The 21,538-nt window shown below is 41.1% G+C and overlaps 1 protein-coding gene across 4 annotated transcripts in view; it reads right to left on the bottom strand.

Moving 5' to 3' along the window:
- Positions 1–258: 258 nt before the first annotated feature.
- Positions 259–21,538, bottom strand: part of FBXL7 (F-box and leucine rich repeat protein 7) — a 232,272-nt gene continuing 210,992 nt past the window's right edge. For all 4 annotated transcript variants that reach the window (XM_066186360.1, XM_066186340.1, XM_066186350.1 and 1 more), the window contains 2 exons: positions 7,497–8,108; positions 259–2,946 (listed from right to left, as the gene is read on the bottom strand). In XM_066186360.1, the coding sequence (XP_066042457.1) occupies positions 2,210–2,946; positions 7,497–8,094 (1,335 nt within the window). In that variant the 5' untranslated portion in view covers positions 8,095–8,108 and the 3' untranslated portion in view covers positions 259–2,209. The remainder of the gene's footprint in view (positions 2,947–7,496; positions 8,109–21,538) is intronic.

The raw sequence follows: 21,538 nt of genomic DNA, 5'->3' as shown, positions 1-21,538 counted from the left end.
AACATAGCCAGAAACGTAGCTTTTTTTTTTTTTTTTAATAAACAATTAAATGTTACTAGTGAGGCCTTATATTTCATGAGTGCAAATGGCTCAAAATCCCACCATTCTCAGGGCTCAACATTTAAATTCCTTGAGGCCATTATTACCTAAAGGACAAACAGAGAGTATAGCTGGCTCGGATAAAATATACTGTATTACTTGCTGGAGAAGAATCTCTTATTTTAGAAATATGGAAAGGAAAACCAAAATGAAATTAACTGTCCAAGGGATGGTATCACTTCATATTAGTCACTGACCAACAACAGTAGCAATAACAAATTCATTTTCCATGGCCCTCTTTGCTTTAGTATAATTTAATTTATAATTCAGAGTTGATACCATCTGGTATATAAAAGAAATCCAAAATTGGAGGAACATACATAAGTTACAGGAATTTTTGCAGCAGTAGGACAAGTTCCCTCTCCAGGGACATGTCCAAGCCATTGCCCCCTTTTTTTTTTTTCTTTTGCAATTTTAGAGAGCATTGTTATAAGTATTTCCTCAGCAGTTACATGGTTTTCTTGAGCGTATTGATTTTCACTTCATACCACTGATTTTATTAGTGTTGTCTGGAGATGACGGAACTACTGCTTATGAAAACCAGACACAGTGCTTCCCTTCTTATGAGACACAGTGTTTGAGCTGAGCATATGAATTCACCTGTCAGTCAGGCAAAGGGGGCCTGCCTGAAAATATCATCACTCCTCACATGTCTGGCTTTCAGATCGGAGCATTACATGTAAAAATGCAGAGGAACAGCTGCCAAAAAATTGTGAAGAAAGTAACCATGAACCAACCACACACTCTGGGGAAGGAGCCAACAAGATGGGGGACTTCCAAAACACTCCTGCTCATGCAAGAGCAAGAGTGACCATGAGAGTACCAGGAGCTCCCAGTATCACAGGGCAACTCTGCTGTTCAATTCTTCGTTGAATGCAGCTGTATATCCAGCCAAAGGGAACACACACAGCCAAAGTCTCAAAAAATCTAAATCTAATGTAACACTCCAAGCCCCTCTGTCCCCAGGGGTGTTATCTAACATCAGGCTAATGTTTTTGAAGATCAGCCATCTATTCTTTGAACTGGAAGGCCACAGAAAAGGGTCAGGTTTCCATGTGTATTAAGGCACATACTAACTTTACCTCGACACAAGCACCTGGTTTGCCCAGGAAGCATCCACTGCAGTGGTGCCACAGCTGCTAAAAAGGTTCAGCAAAGGGACAAAGCCAGATTTTCTGGTGACAGCTGCACAGCACAGCAATTGGGACTGTCCCATGCAATATACTCCACAGTGCCTCAGAGCCTCTCTGCTGTCCTACAGTACTATCTCAGCTTGTTGCAGAACTACAGCAGCTTCTCAGGCTGGTTTGCTGACTTTTCCTTTTGCCAGGCCACCAATATCTCATTTGTTCTCCTTCATCCAGGTAAATACATCACTGCTTATCAGAGTCAGAAGTCTTTGCCTACTACCAGAGGGTGGTACTACGTATGCAGGAGAGGACAAATTTAGAAATGAAGGCAAGTAGAGATAATGCATGAGTGACCTGGAGGTGGGATTCCCCAGGGAGTCCATGCATGGGCACAATCTCCAGATTCACTCTGTAGAAGTGCTCAGCAATGGCCAGCAGGTCTTATTCTGCCTCAAATGAGTACGTTTAAGAACACTACCCAGTATTTCCTGAGGGATTACAATGGATGACTACCAAAAAGAAACTACTTGGAGACAAGAGGATGCTTTACCAGCCATACTGGAAAAGGTTGGGGAACACAGACACAATATTGCATAGTGAGCTTCATGAGCACAGCTAGAATTCAGATGTATTTGACACAGCTTTGTAGCATTTCCAAAGGAGGGATCATGTGCTATTTCCTTTGGAGGCAGCTACTGTAGCCTGGGACAAGATCATGGCTCTTATGGAAATGACACCCCACTGGGGATGCTGAGCACTCATTGCTTTTGCATTAAGGCAGCCTCTCCACAGAGACCCACGGCACCTTAAAAAGTGATCATACAAAAAGCAAACAAAATAAAACCCCCTTTACCCATAAGGTACAATAAAAACTGACTCCCGTGAGCGACAGAAAAGACAGCATTACTGAATATGGGAGCATGTGTTTACACATCAGTGTTTTTAATACTGCATTGCAATGACAGGTGTGGGGTGTCCCTTCAGAAGAAAGCAGGGTTGGTGTGCTCTATAATACAACGCTTGCAATGTCGTTTAACAAACCGCAGAGCATCCACAGAGACTTCGCAGTCCTGCACGTTCAACATCTGCAGGTCAAAACAGTTGGCAGCTACAATCTGCAGGCCCTGCCCAGTGATGCTCTCACAGGATTTCAGGCTCAGGCGCTTTAGGTTGAAGCAGTTGAGGGCTAGAAACTCCAGGCCGGTGTCTGAGACCAGAGGGCACTTGCCGATGTCGAGCGATTTGAGTTTTGTGCAATTTTTGGCGAGGTACTCCACGCCGTGGTCCGTGATGCCCTCGCAGCCCCGCGCATTGAGGTAGCGCAGCTTGCTGCAGTACTTGGCGATGTATCGGATGCCCACGTCCGTGATGCGGCCGCAGTGAGCGATGCTCAGGTACCGCAGGCGCGACTCCAGCTTGGCGATCTCCCGCATGCCGAAGTCGCTGACGAAGCGGCAGTCGCTGACGCTCAGCTCCTTGATGGACGTGCAGTAAATCATCAGGTAGCGCAGACCCTCGTCGGTGATGCGGACACAGCGGCGCAGGTACAGGTGGGTCAGCTGAGTGCAGTGGGCGGCAATGGTGTGCAGTCCCTCATCCTCCAGGACGAAGCAGTCTGTCATGTCCAAGTAGCGGATGGAGATTTGCTTCCCGTGCAAGGGAGACAGCTTGATGGAGGCTTCACGAGTCAAACTGATGCACGTCACTTTGGAGCAGCCTAAGTGGAAAAACACAGTGAGGTTAAGGAAGCAGTAAAAACAAATCACACAGCAGGACCAGAAAGGCGGGTGTGGAATGGTGTGCTGGATGTGATGAAGGTATCCTCATGCTGCAAGAGTGGAATCACCCTAACCGACTGCTCTGATTTGCAGTGCTGAGTCCCCACGCCAGAGGAAACAAGAAACTCCACTGGAGTCAGTAAGGTTGCTTTGAGACTGTGAGCCCTGGAAAGCAATGGACTGATTTTGTCCATATCCCAAATGTAAAAATGGTGGCGCTGGGTCTACCTGGGGACAACCTATGATCTGTCACTGCAATATAAACCCAGTGACAGTTAGAGAAAAGGATACTTCGTGACAACCAATGCAGTTTTCTGATCAGTCTCATTGCTGACTGGCTGAATTTGCAAACCAACATCAGAGGCTCTTTCACCATCTAAACTCATTATAGAAAACACAACCCCACTCCCCCTCCCCCCCCTCCCCTGCCCCAAGCATTTGGAGAACAGATGTGAATCCAGCCCCAAGCCTGCAATGTGGGAAGGATGAAAAAATATGGCACAACTGTGTGGTTGCAGAAGGGTGGAGATATGGATAACCTAAAGACAATGGGGAGAATCAGTAGGAGCCAACAGATTGGTAAGGGCATACGAGGATACAGACAGATAAAGAAAAGGATTGTGTCCAATGAGAAAGTCTGGCCATGAATGGAGGTAACTAGACTAGAGGAGAAACACTAGAGCTTGCAAGGAAAGACAAAGAACTAGATTAAAGGGAAAAACACACACAGACTTTCCCCATTTTTAACCTCCACTCATTGCATAGCAGAGAGCAAAAGCTTTTTTTGGAAAGTGTGGTTTCTGCTGCACTGCAAACTGGCAGTCTCAGGCTTCTTTGGGAAATTCTTAAGCTGTGCCAAGTTCAGCTGGGCACTTTATATTAGCATAGCAGAAACAGCTGCAAGAAGGGAGAGTTTACCCATTAGTGATTAAGGCCCAACAGTTTTAGCAATAAATGGCTACTCAAGAGAAATTCTGCAGGTTATGCCCCCAGGTAGAAATAAAAAGACCTTTTCTGTATTGCTGGAACACTGGCTAAGCAGCATGAAATAACTCATAAAAAACGACGACCTTAGAGCTCCATGTATCAGAAACCCTGCAGAAATACTGTAGTGTGGAATTAAAGAGCATAATGATGTACGGAGACTGCCTCAAAAACTTACATGACCCAAAGCTATATCACTTGCTATCAGAGGTTGTCATTCAGAGGCTTAGTGGAAGGCATGAATATGCTTCAGTTCTTAAAAGCAAAAAGGAAAAAAATCACTTGAGATAACCATGTGGACTGGCACAAATGCTGTAAGAACTGTGGTATGTGGACTTGAAACACTTTGCCACCTGCACCTAGATTTCTACATTTATCATTTAAATTTATGCTGGCTCTTTAATTTGGGTTTCAAATTTAGTTGAACAGATGCAAAGTTTACCTCAGGCCTCACACAATTAAATGGGCAAATTTCCCACAGGTCATGCAGAAGTAGGACCTTGAAGTATAACACTCTGCTCAACAAACATCTTAAAACTGAATGCTATTTTCTCTTCAGACTGTTTCAGATCCGTCTATGCTCTGAAGCAATCTCTGGAAATACTTTTGCCTTCAGGTAAGTACTATGTACTCACAGTACAATATTAATGGTGTAAAAAATTCACCTGTAGTACATTCTTTGAAGTAGGTGATACAAAATGCATGAAAGGAGTTTCACAAAAGAAGCTGGCACCTAGGCAGAGTTCTGCTGCACCTGACGTAGCCGCTGCTGTTGCATTTGGCTGATTTTTGAGGTTGCTGGATTAAGAAGTCAGTCTGGATATTTTATATTCTGACCAGAATTTAATTTTAAATCTGGCTTAGTGAGAATGATGCATCCACAAGGCCAAGGAGAACATTCTGTCTGCTGAGAGTCCAAGAAGGCTTAATGACCGTAATTAGAAAGTGAGTCTGAAGTCTCACAGCAGGGCTAGAGTCACATATATCAGTTGTGTGATCACTGTTTTGTCAAGCTCAGCATTGCCATGTCTAGTTACTTTGGCTACACTGTAAAACATTTCATGGGAAGGATATTCAAAACTGTTTCACCAGAAAAGAGTCCACACTGATACAGAACTGGCTGATTTTTAGGCAAAATGACAGGTTCCTGGGTCCGCAACAATTTTTCTGTCCTAAATAATACAAAATGTAAAAATAAAGCTCTTGTAACAGGATTTTCCATAAAGCAAGTATAACTGATTTCTAAAAGGGAGGAGAAACGTCCAAACAGACTGAAAAACATATTGGCTGGAGTGTTAGATAATAACTTGCAGTCAAGCTCAACCAACTTCTAGCAATATCTCAGACCTGCCCCCAAAGCGGATGCTGACAGTGACAGAACTTACATTGTGGAAAGCTCCTAAAGTTAATACAAACATCTGGTTTTGACATTAAAGATTTTGGTTAGTTTTTTGCTGCCAAGTAGCCATCCAAGGGGGAAAAGGATTCAGCTAGATGTACAAATGTGAACTGGGGTTTAATTAACTAGCAACTAGCATCATCCCCCAATACACACCCGCATGTCCCCTTGCTCAGTATGGAACCAAACCAGTGAAACGCTTCAGTCCTGAGAATCCCTTGAGCATGTAGGTGCAAGCCTTGTCCTCGTAACTACAGAGAGAAGCAGGGAAAAATGGAATCCTCTTTCCAAAACATGCTCCAAAATTACCCACAGCAGAATGAAAAAAGTGGACTCAAAACAAGAGCCCGGAGACCGATTATCCTCAATTCATGTGGTACATCCAGCAAAAGCGATAAAAAAACCCAAACACCCTGACTTCTCAGCATGTTCAAAAGCAGGATTTTTCCCTCACATGCTCCAAATAGAAAGAACAACTTAGGAAAAAAAGAAATTAAAATTACCTTCCTGTCTCACTGATGAGACAAAATTGAAGGGAGACAGGTATTTTATTTGCACCCAGCACACTTTATACCAAACTGATGCGCTCTTACGAGCAGACACTACCTTCTGGATCTGAGAGTGAGAGAGTTGGGAAAACCACAAATGAAGATAGACCCGAAAAGAACCTATTTCAAGACCTGGTATCATCTTTTTCTTTTCCCTGCCTTCAAAAATGTCACCTTTGTTCTATAGCACATGCATAAATAAGAACTGTAGATCAAAGTATTTTGAACCACCTAGAAGCCCCCAGGTACACTCAGGGTGTGAGCTTCAAGGCTCTAGGCCTAAATCACACAGGTACATACATTTTCTCCTGGCACTGAAGATGCTTCAACCTGAATGTGTGATTAGTAATCCAGAACTAATGTCAGTGTGTACCAACAACAAGTAATTTATATACAAGGTCACTGTGAATAGACTCCTGTGGAGTTCCATAGACTTCTTATTACCTTGTGGTTTCAGACAGCAATCACAAAAAGGGCATAATTCCATTTTACCGATACTTGTTTTGATGTCTTCCATGACATTCTGCTAAGACATTCTAGCAATGGGGTGAGAGAGTTGGATAAATCAGCTTAAAAAAATAAAAAGGCAGAGAAAAGAATGCAAATCAGTGTACACCAGATAGGTAGCCTTGGAAAAAGCATCTGGTACTAGTGACTTGATAGCATCACTTTCTATCCCCTGTTGTTTAATCCCCTGTCTTCATCCTGCTTGTTGCCACGGGTACCTCTGCAAAGGCAAATCTGGTTCGGCTGATTTATGATGGCATTAGACTGATAACAGATGAGATCACAAAGTAAATGTTGAGCAGCAAATTTACTTCAGTGCTCTGCTTGGCTGCATCCTTTCCATTAAGTGCCAACCTATTTGCAGGGAGGAAATTCTATGCAGCTGACCTTGGGAAAAAAACATCTTGTTTTCCCAGAGCAGGCTTGAAGAAAATTGTCTAAAGCATTTCTGCTGATCTAAACAGCTGCAATGGCAGCTTTAAAACAAAAAAAAAAAAAAAAAGGGAAGAGAAAAAAAGTTCAAGGTGGCTAAGTCTTGTTAAAATAGCAATGGATACAAGGAGACCTTGTAGTTTAGCTCAGGATAACAATGGATATTAATACCCAGAAAAAAAGCCTAGCACTTATTCTGAGCTCCTCCTCAAGTCACTTACCAGACTACAGATGTATTCATTACGTATATATAATCCACATATACATGTGTGTGAAAAAGATAAAACAAATGTTGTGGAAGTAACTAGGCTTTACCACATAACACAGCACTGACTGCAGCATGGTCCCTTCTATGGATGCTTTGTACAAAAATCTGTAATAACTTCTCATGCCATTTGAACAGGCCATCTCTGCTAGCTCACTTCCTTAGGAAGAGGCCTGGCCTCTCCAGAGGTGCTGCTGGCACTAGGGACACTGAGATTTTAGTGGTGCCTGTCTCACAGGTGCTCTGTTAGGAGACAGGTGTTCCTACTTTGAAAGACAACACAGAAAAGATAAGTGTGCAGTTACGGAGTTTGACAAACATCAAAAGCATCTGTATTGGAAGATTCCCTGTTACCTGACACATCCAGGTGTTCCAGGTTTGGGCACAGTGACACAACATCGAAGACTGCCTCATTGGAGATGTTGTAACAGCCGGACACCTCCAGCCTCCGTAGTTCTGGGCAGCACTGGGCAATGGTGTAGAGTCCTCTGTCTGTGAGCCGCCTGCAGCCACTAACAATTACCGTCTCCAACATGAGACATACGTTGGGAGTATCCTGACAAAGCCTGCGGGTCAGCACTTTGAGAGCCCTGTCCACGTTGATTGTCTCGCCGGTGAGGCGAATAGTCCTCCAAAGGCGCGGGTCCCAGGCCAGGTTGTACCAGCGGCGGCACACGCGGGCACAGCGGCACAGCTGGTTGGTGGGCAGGAAGGAGAAGATCTGGATCATGGAGTGGTCGGGCAGCCGGTCTATGTGGGCCTGCTCCTTCTGGTGCTTGGATGCCAGCCGGATGAGAGGATGGGTGAGACGGGTTGGAGGTGGTGAATGGACCATGGCCACAGTTTCCCCAGTGACTGAGGATGAAGATGTCGACGAACCTCTGCCATTTTGGAACCCAGGGGAATTCGGAGGAAATATTAATGCTGGGCTGGGCGTGCTGAGCGTGCGCATGCTCAGGTCAGAATCTGGAAGATAGAACACACAATTTCAATGAGCACTGGACAGACACAGAGCCCTCTGCAATGCACAGCACCCTGCTAGCCCATTTGCTGATGGAGTATGATGGACTTCAGGGTTTGCTGGGGGTGAAGCAGTCACTTCTGCCAGTCAGGGTGAGAAAACATATTTCAAAAGACGTGTCAGCAAAGGAGATTATGCAGTTCTGAGTCCTGAAGAGGAGACAGCAGAGGAAAGATTTTTTAAAAATCCAAAGATTTTAATTCTTTATACCCCTAATTAAACATTGTAAGGAGTTATTATGTTTGAGTCACAGGTGTTTTTTTGGCAGAAAGTAACTGTCCATAACTTTGGCACAGCTGTGAGGTCTTAGGGGCATAGAATGCTGTGGTCCTTTACCTCTCAGCTCCTCCAGCCATTCAGCAGGGGGCCAAAAAAGAGCTCACAAGGCAAATACTGCATCCTTCACCAGATATGGGCAGATGGGAAAAGTTCAAATCCATACACTTATTTTCAATGTGTCATCAGAGAAATAAGTTTTTCAGTGATGCAAACTTAGAAGTTCAACCCAGCGACAAACCCAGTGACTAGTTCTTCACACGCACACTGAAAACACTCCTTTCCAGTGGACTAAAGTGAACTTCAGTTGAATTGGAAAAAAAGAAAAAAAGCCCAGAAAAGTAACTGATGAAGAAACAGCATGCTGGAAACTTGTTGGAGAATTGTTATACAGTATTTACACACTTATTGCTAGGGCTATTTGTCACATTGGAAGCAGTCAACTCAACTCCCCTCCCCAAAACAATTTGCTACTTCTTTACCTTCGTTAGTTCATTTTAGTGACAAAAATCAGACACAAAAATTGAGCTATTTTGCCACTAAGAAAGGTTACCTTTGCTGTAAGATTATTTCAACTGTTTTCCCTGTGTGCTGACATTGCCTACAAGTAATTTCCACTCCTGCTCCCAGTTTCTCCAAGCAAACCAAGTAAAAGACTGGAAGACAACTAAGATATAACTTTGATAGTCAAGCAAATACCAAGGGCAATATATTTAGAGACTCAGGAGGATATTTTAGCAGTACGCTACACAAGATACAACCCGTGTGTGAGAGATGCATGCTGCTGCTGAGCACAATCCCTCTACCTCAGTACTGATTGCAAGAGAAATTCTTTATAAAGGAAAGCACCACCCAGAAATGAATACAGTAACCACAATTTAGTAGTTAGAATAACAAGTTTCACAGACAGACAATGTTTTTAGAGGACCAAGCTTTTCTCCACATCACATCTCCTGCTGTCACATCAATGTTCAGGCCTTTCAGGGAAGTGTATAAAGGCAGCCCCTTAAGTACTGACTTAACCCTGACTCTGCAGCTGTGTGACTGTGACAGCACAGATATGGGCTAAGCAAGATACAGCCAGAAATCCACTCAACAAACATGTCCATACCTGGATTTGGGCAAAGTTTCTTAATTAAGTATGTTTTTGGTGAATTTGATCGTTACACATAAACTTCCCCGTCAAGCTTTTACTTAGCCCAGCACAGGCCTACTCTGATCTCACTACCTACAACAACAGCAACCACAGGCCTGTATTTTCACAGTGTGTCTGTAAGGGAAAGTGGCACAAATATTTAGCTGAGGAACCCAAGACACAAAGTCAAAGGGCTTGCTCAAGATCACCTAGCAGAGTCGCAGAGAGATCAAAATCATCTTCTCACACCATGGAGGAAAAACCTATACCACCCAGCTCCTTCCCTCTTCTTCTTCTGCATCTTGTTTTACTTAGAAACTCACTGTTTCAGCAAATGAAAGGAAAGAGCATTTTCCCCAAGGCTTTTGAGTCCGTGCTATGACTATGTGGTCCTAACACAGGGATTTGTGTATTTATGAGCAAGAACAGTATCTTCATGCTGAGTGGGTTTTGCAGACACCCTGCTCCCTTTGAGGCCTCCTAATACCCCCCTGGCAGCTATTGCAAAAAATTGCATTGAGGAGTGTTATTTGTAAGCATCTGCTATATGCTGGTATTTTAAAAATGAGATTTACAGCTGGAGAGAAAAATCCACCCAGCAGCGGCCAGGCTCCTGCAGACAAGCACTGACTCCACAGGCCTCTTAGGCAACAGTACCTGAGATTAATTTTTGCAAGGATTTACCATATGTTTGACCTCCCTCATATTATCACCAAAACCAGTGACAGTGCCTGAAGCTAAACATGTGCAGAATATGTGGAAAAGCCTTTACTTTTTGCTCCTTTATTGAGATTTTAATAAAAGAATGTTTCTAATATAAAAGAATACACACTTTTTTTCCAAGTGCTGGATGTGTATTCTACTATTACATGTATTTGATATTGTCAATTCCTTTCTTTTTACTTTTTCATTTGCTTTGTACCTTTTCTTGGTTGATTGTTGGTTATTTGTTTTACACAAACCAGAACAAAAAGGAAAACAAAATTATATAAATAAAAAACCACAGAACAAATACTTGTTTCTATTCCACAAAATAGAATTACAATCAAAAGGAAAAATTTAAATTATTAAAATCAGCTTTTAACAATTTTTTAGTCCTATGAGAATGAGTACTTTCTGTAAGACACTGCGTGTTTATAAAACATACATTTTTAGTCAGTTATCGCTAAAAACACCTTAAAATTTCTGTAGGGCTACAGTCTTCATTAGTTTCCATTTCCACTTAAGCATAAAAAAGCTTTTCATACTCCATGATTCTCCCCCCTTCCCCTGGTGAGCAATGCTCCAAGCTAATACGGCTAATCTCCACTGCTTTTGGATCAGAAGTGGCATTCCTTCATCACTCCTGGGCACCGTGAATAATCAATACCTTAGACATTCTGAATTACAAATATGTGTTTTTTAACTTAGACTTTGAGCTAAGAAAGGCCTGACCTTCTGTTTTATGTGTATGGTCCGTGCTTTGTGCTCTCTTAATTTTATCATTAGTATAGCAGTTCCAGATGTGCATCCTGTATTTCCTTTCCCTTCAGTCCTAAAGGTGCATCATGTGAAACTTGCTCCCTCCTTTCTCAGGGCATAGACTTCCAGACAGACACACACACATGCACCCTGTCTCCCCTCCACAAAGTACTGTGGAAGAAGACTGTAGTGTTGTTACTGTGTTTAAAAAAGGGAATTGCAAGCACATTATTGCTCTGCTGAGCCCGTAATGCAATATGCTCTCAGACAGGAATTGTGCTGGTAGCTCAGCTGAACTCCACACAGAGGTATTCCTGCTTACTGTTAGCTGTACACCCCTAAGGGAAAACAAAAAAGAAAAAAAAAAAAAAAGAAAAAAAAAAAAAAAAAAAGGAAAAAAAAAAAAGCAGGTGAGTCTAGGAGTCTCATTGCCAGGAAAAACTTGGAAAGCTTTTTGCTAGCATTTAAAACTTCAGCAAAACACTTGGTCTACTGTACATTTTCCAGACTTTTCTAACGTTGTTGGGAGGGGCTTCCTATAGCACTATCTCAACCTCTAGGAGTTTCCTCCAAATTTTGTTCTTCACCATTTACTGAGTGCTAGCCAACAGGCTGGGGCAGTCTGAGAAAGAGCAACTTAATGACAGCAACATTAATAAACACAACCCCGCAAAAGTACAAATGAAGTTGCTGATTACAGTTCTCAATACACATCTTTATACATACATGCCCTATACAAGCATTCCTCTTGTAAACTCAATTGTTTACAAGCCAGAAATGCAACTCAAATTTTGGTGATCTTAGAAAGTAAAAGCAAATTAGAAAGCAGCCCTGCACTTCCCTCTCTACAACCTCTTTTGCCCCTTTGCCTCCAATCTTCTGTGAAAGATGCCTTTTATTAAAGCTTTGATCAAGCTCTGAAAGTTGTTTGTTGATGTAAGAGAAAATTTCTTAACAATCTTTAAAGAAATCTCAAAAGATGCATGCCAGAAACAGAACCATAAAAGCTGACACAGAGGGAGAAAATGCACTAGAGGGAGTTTTCTTATTCCACTAGGAATCTGGTTTATTTCAAAGGATTCTTTCACCCCAGTTTGTTTCCCAATTAATACATATCTGGGAACAAAAAACCCCTTTAAATATATAATATTTTAGCCAAGATCTAGTTTCCATTCCTTCTGGCATTAACAATAATATGCAGTCTCTGATTTCAGAACCAGAGAGAGAAAACAATGTTGTATTTCCATTACTCCAGCAATACACACTAACATGGGACACTCGATGTCCGGATCCCAGTGTGGACTTTTTAAGATTGAACCATTTTCCATGCTTAAGGCATGACTCCATTCATTCACACCTTCCACCATGGTATTGTGAATGAGTCTTTTTTGAAATGAATGCTATACTGAGTTCTTCAAGCTAACAAAATGAAAATTAAAATTTTGCAAATATCAATCAAACTTCGGATTCTTATCTGACAATTGAAAAGAATCCTCCATGTTGATCTCCTGTCACCACTGATGGTTTAGCAAAACTATGGCAGAAAATAAACCAAACTGTATTCAAGCTCTGAAAAAGTCAGTTTAGCTGAGAAAAATAAAAAGCAATTGTCATTTCTGTAAACATTAGCTGCAGAGTAATGTGCACAAGAAACATTTACACAGAGAGCCAAAAGCTCACTGACTTAGCATCTCTTCAGTAAGTACTGTGTAGATGTTTTGTATTTTACTAAGTGTGATGTGCATATAGACTTCACATTTTTACCACAGCACCATCAACCTCAGGCATGCCAAGTAAGTATTCCTTTTCCAGAGACCGGGGAAAATGGTTGTAGCAGCTCCAATCAATGGTGCAAAGGGGAACAGAGGCTTCTACAGGGGCTACAATGTGGGCTGATTCAAGGAGAGCCTTGTGAATTTGACAGGCAGATTTCAAATATGGCTCTGTGCCCTTAGATGAAAGTAGGAAAATGAGTTAGCTAAGACAGCAGGGTATAACACAGCCATTTTCTTTCCAAGGCCCTGGGTAGGGACAAATTTCCAGAAACAGTGATACCTACAAAAAAAAAAAAAAAAAAAAAAAAAAGGATCTTCCACATGGCAAACATCCTCAGGCATTTCTCTCAGGATAAGTTACCCTACTGACCTCGGTTCCTCCCAGTCCCAGGAGGCTGGGAGGAACTGGAGAGTCTGAGATAGCAGAGGCAGCTGGAACAAAACTCACATGCAAACTTGTATGGGGCTGCAGCAGACAAGAATGCCAGAAGGAAAGGGTTGCCCAGTGGAGATACTGCAAAGATTTTGCAGCCTTTTACAATGAAGAACATACAGAATGAGTTGGATGACCTCTCTCATCTCTCTCCAAGAACACTAAGTACACCTAAGCCATCTCTGATGTGCATGTCTGCCCTGTTTTTAACTGCTAGGGGCACCTATTACTCAGCTCACTGAGGTGCCTGTTTCAGTCTTGTCACTGTATCAAGTTTCTAAATCTTTCTTCTTATTTGGCTCATATAAGAAGCTGTTTCTTGGGCTTGTGATGAATGTGAGGTCTTCACTCTCCCTGTAAGGATTTCTTACATGCATTTACCTTTCTTTTTATTAGTCATGTTACAAACATTCCCAGTTTCTTCTATCTTTTCCTTTACATTTGTCCTATCTGTGTGTTTTTTCTCTTAAAGTGCAATGCTCCGAACTGAGCACCACGCACCACCCAACCTCACCAGCAGTGGTGAAAATGGAGTCCTTTGCACCCATATTTCATGGAAGCCAGATTTTCAACCTTCCAGATTTCAACAGTCTCAGAAGGCTGATGTATTTTCACTATGTGACTCAAGGTAATGCTGGGATTCTCATGAGCCATACAGCACCTAGATATTTATTTTCCTCATCTGTGCTTATAGAATCCATTCATCTTCCCTACACCTGTCTCCTTAGAGAATGCTATGTTTTCTCTCTCTTTAATCTACTTTTTCAAGAGTATTTTGAGTACTGAGCAATCTTCTCAAAGTGTGTTGTTAGTTTTCAGTTTTCCAAATACGTCGCAGCTTCAGGGCCATAAATTTTAACCCATTTCTCTAGATACTGGTAATTTTGTGTCTCAGTTCAATTGAAAAAGATGGTTCCTAGAGAGAAACGGAAAGTCTGGCAACTTGCTAACAAATATTGTAAGCTATCGCAGATGAGACCATCTCAGGTGGTCAGAGCATGGTGCTGGTAACAGTAAGGTTGTGGGTTTAATCCCTCTGCAGGCTATTCACTCAAGAGCTGGACTCAATGGTCTTTGTGGATCCTTTCCAAATCAGCATATTCTGTGATTTCCAGAGGGTTCTTCCTAAAACACCATCACGGCTGACAAATACTCAGTGATAACTACACAAAATATTATTCCCCTTCAGTGCCCAGCTTATCTTACCATGATTTTGTTTACTCTGCATTTCACCAGCTTGTTTCCAACACACACATGAGGAAGTCCAAATAAACCTGAGATAGGTTACAGCTACTGCTTCCCTCTCACCAGACTATTTATTTTTGCCAAAACCAGAAAATTACTTGGAAAACTGAGGTCAAAGGAACAAAAACTTTGGCAAATTTTTTTATCCTGTAAGATCCTGTCAGTCATGCAATTCTCATTTTGAGAGCAAAGACCTGTGGCAGAGCTCAGTTTGTGAGTGTAAGAATAAGCAACCTTGGAGCTCACAAAGTAATCACATCCACATGGTCCTGGAAGGAACAGTTCCACAGAACTTGAAATAACCTTTTATGGTTTTTAAAAACCTCCTTTAGAATGTAATAAGAAACTGTACCTATTGTATAAGACTGGAGGCATTGTGGAAGAGGGCTATGTTAACTAAAATCTGTAGCCATTTCACAGTAGTTTCTGTGTGACACTTTACACCTTGGATTATACTGGTGTAACTTCCCTGTGATGTTGAGCTCCATTTTTCTTTAGCCTATAAACTCCTCTACATACATTTGGAGACCTGATCTTGCATTCCTGGCATACTCACAATAGATGCTTAAAGTCAAATAGCATTGCAAGTGAAGTAATCATTACAGTTTTATTAAGCAAATAATTCTTCCTTACAATGTATTTGTCAAAAGCTGGAACTAATTTCCCCCCTACTGACTTCGTCCCCTGCCACTTGGCAGGAATTCACTTTATCCCCATATTTTTGAACAGAGCTAAAAATACAAAGACTGAGGGGGAGGAAAAGTAAAAAAGTAATTCACTCTTAGTTTAGGAAGTCAAAGCATCTTAATTTAGCCTTCAGTACCATTGATGATACTAGCACACCAGCTTTGAGGAAAGGGTTTCACAGAGAATTACAGAGAGATTGGAAGGTGCATTTTTTCCATGTTCAGTAAATATGTAACCCAAAATGAATTCCACACATGCTTAAGTACTAGCTCTATTTAAATCCTTCAGGTCAGATGCTCTCCCAACTTCTTATGGTATGCCAGGGAGCTCCTCCAGCTGAAGTAGTATATATTTACATTAGCAAGGAGTGCAGCCCAGAAAGAGGAGTTCTGTGGAGCAAAACTAATATTGCTGAAAACCCAACATCCACAAGCCTGTGAAGTGGGTGTTATTTTTTTTGCCAATATTTAATTTAATCCCCAACCCTGAATGTTCAGTAGGGGTTGCCTTTGGTCCTTTAGGTGTATTGCCAGAACATATTTTTTGCTTTAGTTTTGCCTGAGTATAACTGGGCTCATATACCTTGTGGTGGTTACTAAAACAGAGTAAGGAGGAGAGGTATTTCAGCAGTGAGCTTTGGACTTGAACAAAAATGCTAATGTAGATAAACCCACTTGTCAGAAGGAGCCCCTGTCTACCTCCTCCTAATCATGAGTTATCATCTCCCAGCCTATTTCATGCCACTTGTCAAAATTTTGTCAGGTACAACATTTTTCCACCTGGCTGGACAACATCTACATTACTGTGTTCCAATTTTTAAATCTACTGTTCTTTATTTTTCATTTAATACCAAGTTTACATAAATGTAGAGAAGATGAATGCACACTCCCTGATAGTGGCTCTCAAGCTACACATACATGGCCAGAGTCAGTAACTTAGAATAACACTGAGATGAGACAAACAGATCCTACTCTGTCTTTGAATGATAAACATTCAGTTTGTGTTGATGCAAATGTATCTTTGCAATTTATATAGAAAACTGGAACAACTGCTTAATGGCTCTCAACTTCAAAATGCAGAAATCCAGTCAGCTGCTCCAGACAATTGTAGCTGTTCCACTATTTCACCTTTCCAAAATGGGAGAATTTGGAATAAAATATGTATCCGTTTACATCATGTCCTGGGGTGACACATTATTACCAAACTTCAAGACAAGTTGCTGGAATAAATTTATGGAAGAGAAGTATTTTTAAAATCCCCAGTTCACGTGGATCGAAACCATGGGGACCTGCAGAACTCTGAAGTGTAGTTCTGGTAGATGTGTGTGACTCTAAACAGAAAATAATATGCAAAGCAGAGGAATGTTTGCCTCTGGGAAAAGCTGACAATATAATCACTTTGTTGTGTAATCAAGAGGACTTGCATCCAGTTGGTAGTAAATGCTGCAGTAGACAAATAATTCCCCCAAGAATGGCTGTTTCCAGCAAATTCACCATAAACAAATTATTTGTGTAAAAGAACATTGTTTTTCATAATCAACTATTGGCATTTTAAAAGCATGCAGCTCTCAGAAACTAGTGACTTTTTAATTAACAAGGGATCCAGGATTTGACCTTCAAAATTGGAGAAACAAATGGTAAGCAGTACACTAAACAGAAGAATAAACAGTAATGAGAGATTTAAAGCCATGAAATTCTGCTTCTCTCCTATCACTCAAGTTTAGATTACAGAAACATAGAATACTGATGGGTTGAATGGGACCTTAAAGATAAACTAGATCCAATCCTCCTGCTGTGGGAGGGACAACTTCTAGCAGAACGGATTGCCATCCAAACTGGGTTTGAACACTTGAGGGATGCAACATCTACAGCTTCTCTGGGCAGCCTGTTCCATTGCCTCATTACCCTCACAGTAAAGAATTTCTTCCATATATGTAATTTAAACCTACCCTTTTTGCACTTTGAAGCCATTTCCCCTTGTCCTGTCTCTACATGTAAATAGTCTCTCTCCAGATGCCAATGATGCATTAAATCAATGTAATTTAGAATAATACAAATATCCTTCCTAAAATAAATTCTGGCTTTGAAAACATAAGTCTTTGCTGATAATTTGGAAAAGATAAATCTGCAAATTATAAAACAGAGTTGTACACAGCACAAGAAGAGGCCTCTAGATTAAAAATAAGAAAAATTCAAAACCCAATGGTAAAGCCAATCCCAACTCAGCTTGGTTAAGCCCAACTTGTTATGGATTGTCCATGAGATACCTAATTGTGTCCCAGCTGATGAGCTGTGAGTCAGAGCAGTAGACACATCCCCCTGCCTGTTAAACTACCGTAAGTAAATGATAAGGAAACAGCAACAAAAAATGCTGCCAACAGACAAGAGAACATTATCTTTATCTATAAAAACTGCTTAATAAGCTACCAGTGCTTAATAAGTCACTGCTCAGTACAGGGTGAGTTTGGTGAGCTCTTTTCAGTCCTGTAGGAGAATTACGCTGAGGCAGTAACAGGTTTCCTGACTTTACAAATGAGATGTGTTTACTCCCAGACTAACACTTTTGCAGACTAGGAGCCCTGCCTACATCCATCTATAGTATGCCCATGGATAACAGAAAATCAGTAGAACTCTGCAAAGTGTAACTAAAGGCTGACTTGCAACACCTGCTCCTGATCAGCTCAGATCCATTTACACCTCAGTTTTCAAAGTTTATTTTCTTTTCTAGGAATGAGATTCCTTCAAAAGCACCTGCTAGTATCCTGGCAAGGACTCTCATGTTTTGAGGGCAAATACCACGTTTCTAGGGTTGTATCCCTCCTCCCTTCTGACCCATGCCCAAACTGAGGAAAACAAAGCTGGTCTCCAGGGCTTTTTGAAGCAATGGTAGAAAACTTCACTTAATCCACATTTTTGCATTTCTTATAAACCCACAGTGTCGCCATTACATGTACAGACAAAGGAATGCGCTCAGCAAAGAGCTGGCCAGGCCCAACAAATCACCTTTGGGACCTGGGTAACAGGAATACTCTGGAGAGGATGAAAGAAAAGAAACATAGGCTTCCAAAGCAGAAACCCACAACACTAGCTCAGTCTAACTTATCCAGCATCTCTCCAACAGATACATAAACCGAGGCTTTTTCATAATAAACACGTCACATTAAGAGAGCCCTTGAGTGACAGTGAGCAGTCCCCTCTTGTTACAAACACACACAATACACATACAGCACGTAGTGCTTACTCAGAACCGCAAGGATTAAAATTTTGTTTATGGGAAATTTGGGAGTTAAGCCGGGAAAGAGACATGGCCACTGGCAGCTTTCTTCTACTAGAAAAATGTAACTGGCTCAAGCCCAACTACACTAAGTTACATGGATTCCTGACCACCAGTGTGAGGCAGTCCCAGACTGTGTCAAAACAGATGGTACTGATGACTGCAAAAGCATTCAGAGGGTATTAGCCACCCTCTGAAACCCAGCCCTGCAGTCTGAGGTCCCAATTGCTGTGTCTGTGACTTGTGCTGTATAACTTGCAGATTGCTTTTTATACGCAACAGCATATGGTACTCTGACATTTGAGGAGTATCAGATGTACATAAATGCAAGTAAATCAAGAATTCAGCACTCAGTATTTATGGCAACTTCAATAACTTCCCAGTCTACTGAATGCCACAATAAATAACTGCTTTATTGTGCATAAAATATGAACTGACTGCAATTATTCCTTTTCAATTCAATATGATTTTAATGTACTGAAATGAGATAAACAAAATTATTCACTGACTCTTTCAATGTCACTTTGATTTCATTAATTCAAAATCAATGTGCATAAAAAGAAAATGTGATGTTTATGTCTACACAATTGCTGAGTTATTATTCAAAGCAAGAACTCTGGCACTATCTAAATCTTTCAGTCTGTTTCATGTTAACCTAAGGTAATTATTTAAAACATCATCACTAGCTCTATATAGAGTTTTACATTTATCTTCAGATTTTACTATCACTAGCTTATGGCAGTATCTCAGGGAGTAGACTTAAAGGCAGGACAGCAGCAAAAGCAGCATTTAAAATCAAGAAATATTAGACATTTTGACAAAGTAAGAGGAAAATGAAGAGAAAGGCCCTTATCTTCACAAAGGCCATGGAAAATGGGAACATGTCTGGTGGTTACCTCTCTCCCATGAGACCAGGGTGGTCTCATGAATATGTATATACACCTTGACAGGAAGGTGTACAGGAGTCCCTTCGAAATATTATTATTCTGTGTTTACCAACTCAATTGAACTTAACAACGCTCCTCTTTTTGAGGCCTTGCACAGAAGAACAAACTGTGCCTAATTAAAGCAAATCAAACCCTTGTGAAAAGATCCTAATAAATGTGCTAATTCCCAAACTCCAAATGTTAAGGTTAACTGATCTTGACCTGTGCAGCTGAAGATCAAAAAGGATATGCTAATATGTACCATGACCTCCAATGCATGTTGATAGGGGACAGAGGTGACGGAAAGGTTACTGTACTTGCAGAGCTAACTAAGAAGGAGCAGTAGCCAAGTTTGACTAAGAGGCAACATTGTACTTGAGGGTTAAAAATTATGACAGAGTACACAAATAGGTCAAGGCATAGGCTGAGTGGGTTAGGATTGACATCTAGAGCTTTTTAGGAAGCAGCAAAATTAAAAAAACCCACAACAAAACACAACACAACACAACACAACAAAACAAACCCAAAAAAAAACCCTACCAAAAAAACCCAACAAAAAAACAAAACAAAACAAAACAAAACCCAACCAAAAAAACCCCAAACCACAACAATAGAGGAATTAATTCTGCTTTAAGATGTTGTTTACACAGGATGACCCAATAACTTTCCCACCTTTTATCATCAGCCAGCCCTGATTTGTTTGCCATCCTGATCTTTCTAAAGCCGAGAAGTAAAACTCTTACTGAATTTGACAGGGGGCTGAAAAAATGAAAAAGTAACTGATGCTTATTTTCATCATTGGCATGGATACACATTTGGGGCTGAGAAGCAATGCCATTGCTACCGCTTTTTCAAAGTTGTTTCAGTACACACTTTCACAGATTTTGTACTCTATTCATAAAACACAGACCATTCTCCATTTTGAGAGGAAAGAGGATGAAGTTCACTCCAATGCACGCATCCACGGGAGCATACTAAACCCTACTCATGTGGGCTCTGATAAGTGAACTTCAGGGAAATTCCTCAAGACTTTTTTTCCTCACAATACATGAATATACCAAAGATCCTTGTAATTTACAGCTTGAGTTTGAGACTCAGCATTCGCTGGCCGCAGTTCTGAGACCCCTCAGCAGCACACTCCACTGCCAGTCTTCCTCCTTCCTGTAGAAAAATTAGCATGTGCTCTCCTTTTAAAAGTGTTGAGCGTACAGATTTCTTGATGGGATGCACTGCACTAAGCTTGGAGACAAGGACTACCAGAACTACTAAACTGGTACTGAAATCCTAGTGAATCCACCCTCAGACCACTTCTAGTTGAACTGACACATATCCTTGTAAGACCTACTTCAGAAATGAGGCTGATGGACATGAAGCACAGGGGAAAGTTTTAATCTTTCAGAGAGAGAAAAGCACTGTCCAACTGCTCTACTACCATTATATTTAAGGAGTGATGACAACGTTGTGTTTACAGGATGTGTGATGTAAATTAAGATAGATGTAATGAGACTTGGGTTCTAGAAAAGACATTTAACACTATCCTATAGTTCCACTAGGTACTGATGCTTCAGGTTGAGAAATTACAGTAACTACTTACTTCATCGTCTCCCTCCTAATTGCACAAGACTTCAAGCAGAACACTAATGCAAACAAACAAACAAACAATATATAAAAATGTATTCCTAGCATTCTTCAGTATAATTTGGAAACATGGAACACAGCCAATATAGAGAGATCACAAAGTTGCATTTAAAAACTTTTAATGAGGAGGTAAAAAGAATTTTTATTAGGAAACATTTAGACGCATGTAGTGACTTCACATTTTCCAGCTCACTGAATTTACAAGAGAAGAGGCTGATTCTGTAGTACCTGGATGCCAACTAGTTCCTAGGATGTGCAGAGTACCAGAGGCTACTGTAAGTTCAGAGCAGCCAGCATCTAAGAGGATCACAACTCCTCTCACTACACACTAAATTTGAAACACTGCCAGGTTAGTTCACTCTCTCTCTCCTACTTGTGGCAAAGAGACTTTTATAGCATCAGTAATTGGCTGGAAAGTATTGCCCACATTTCATCATACTAAGTTACACTGCACTCATGTTATATTCATGACTATTTATAGTATGAACCATGTATAGGAACATGACACTGCAAAAGTGTCATTATG

The sequence above is a fragment of the Chamaea fasciata genome, unplaced genomic scaffold (genome assembly GCF_029207755.1).
Source record: "Chamaea fasciata isolate MVZ Bird 193981 ecotype frontalis unplaced genomic scaffold, bChaFas1.0.hap1 SCAF_1, whole genome shotgun sequence".
NCBI lineage: Eukaryota > Metazoa > Chordata > Aves > Passeriformes > Sylviidae > Chamaea > Chamaea fasciata.
The sequence above is the reverse complement of the archived record's forward strand: the minus strand, read 5'-3'. Positions and strand labels throughout refer to the sequence as shown.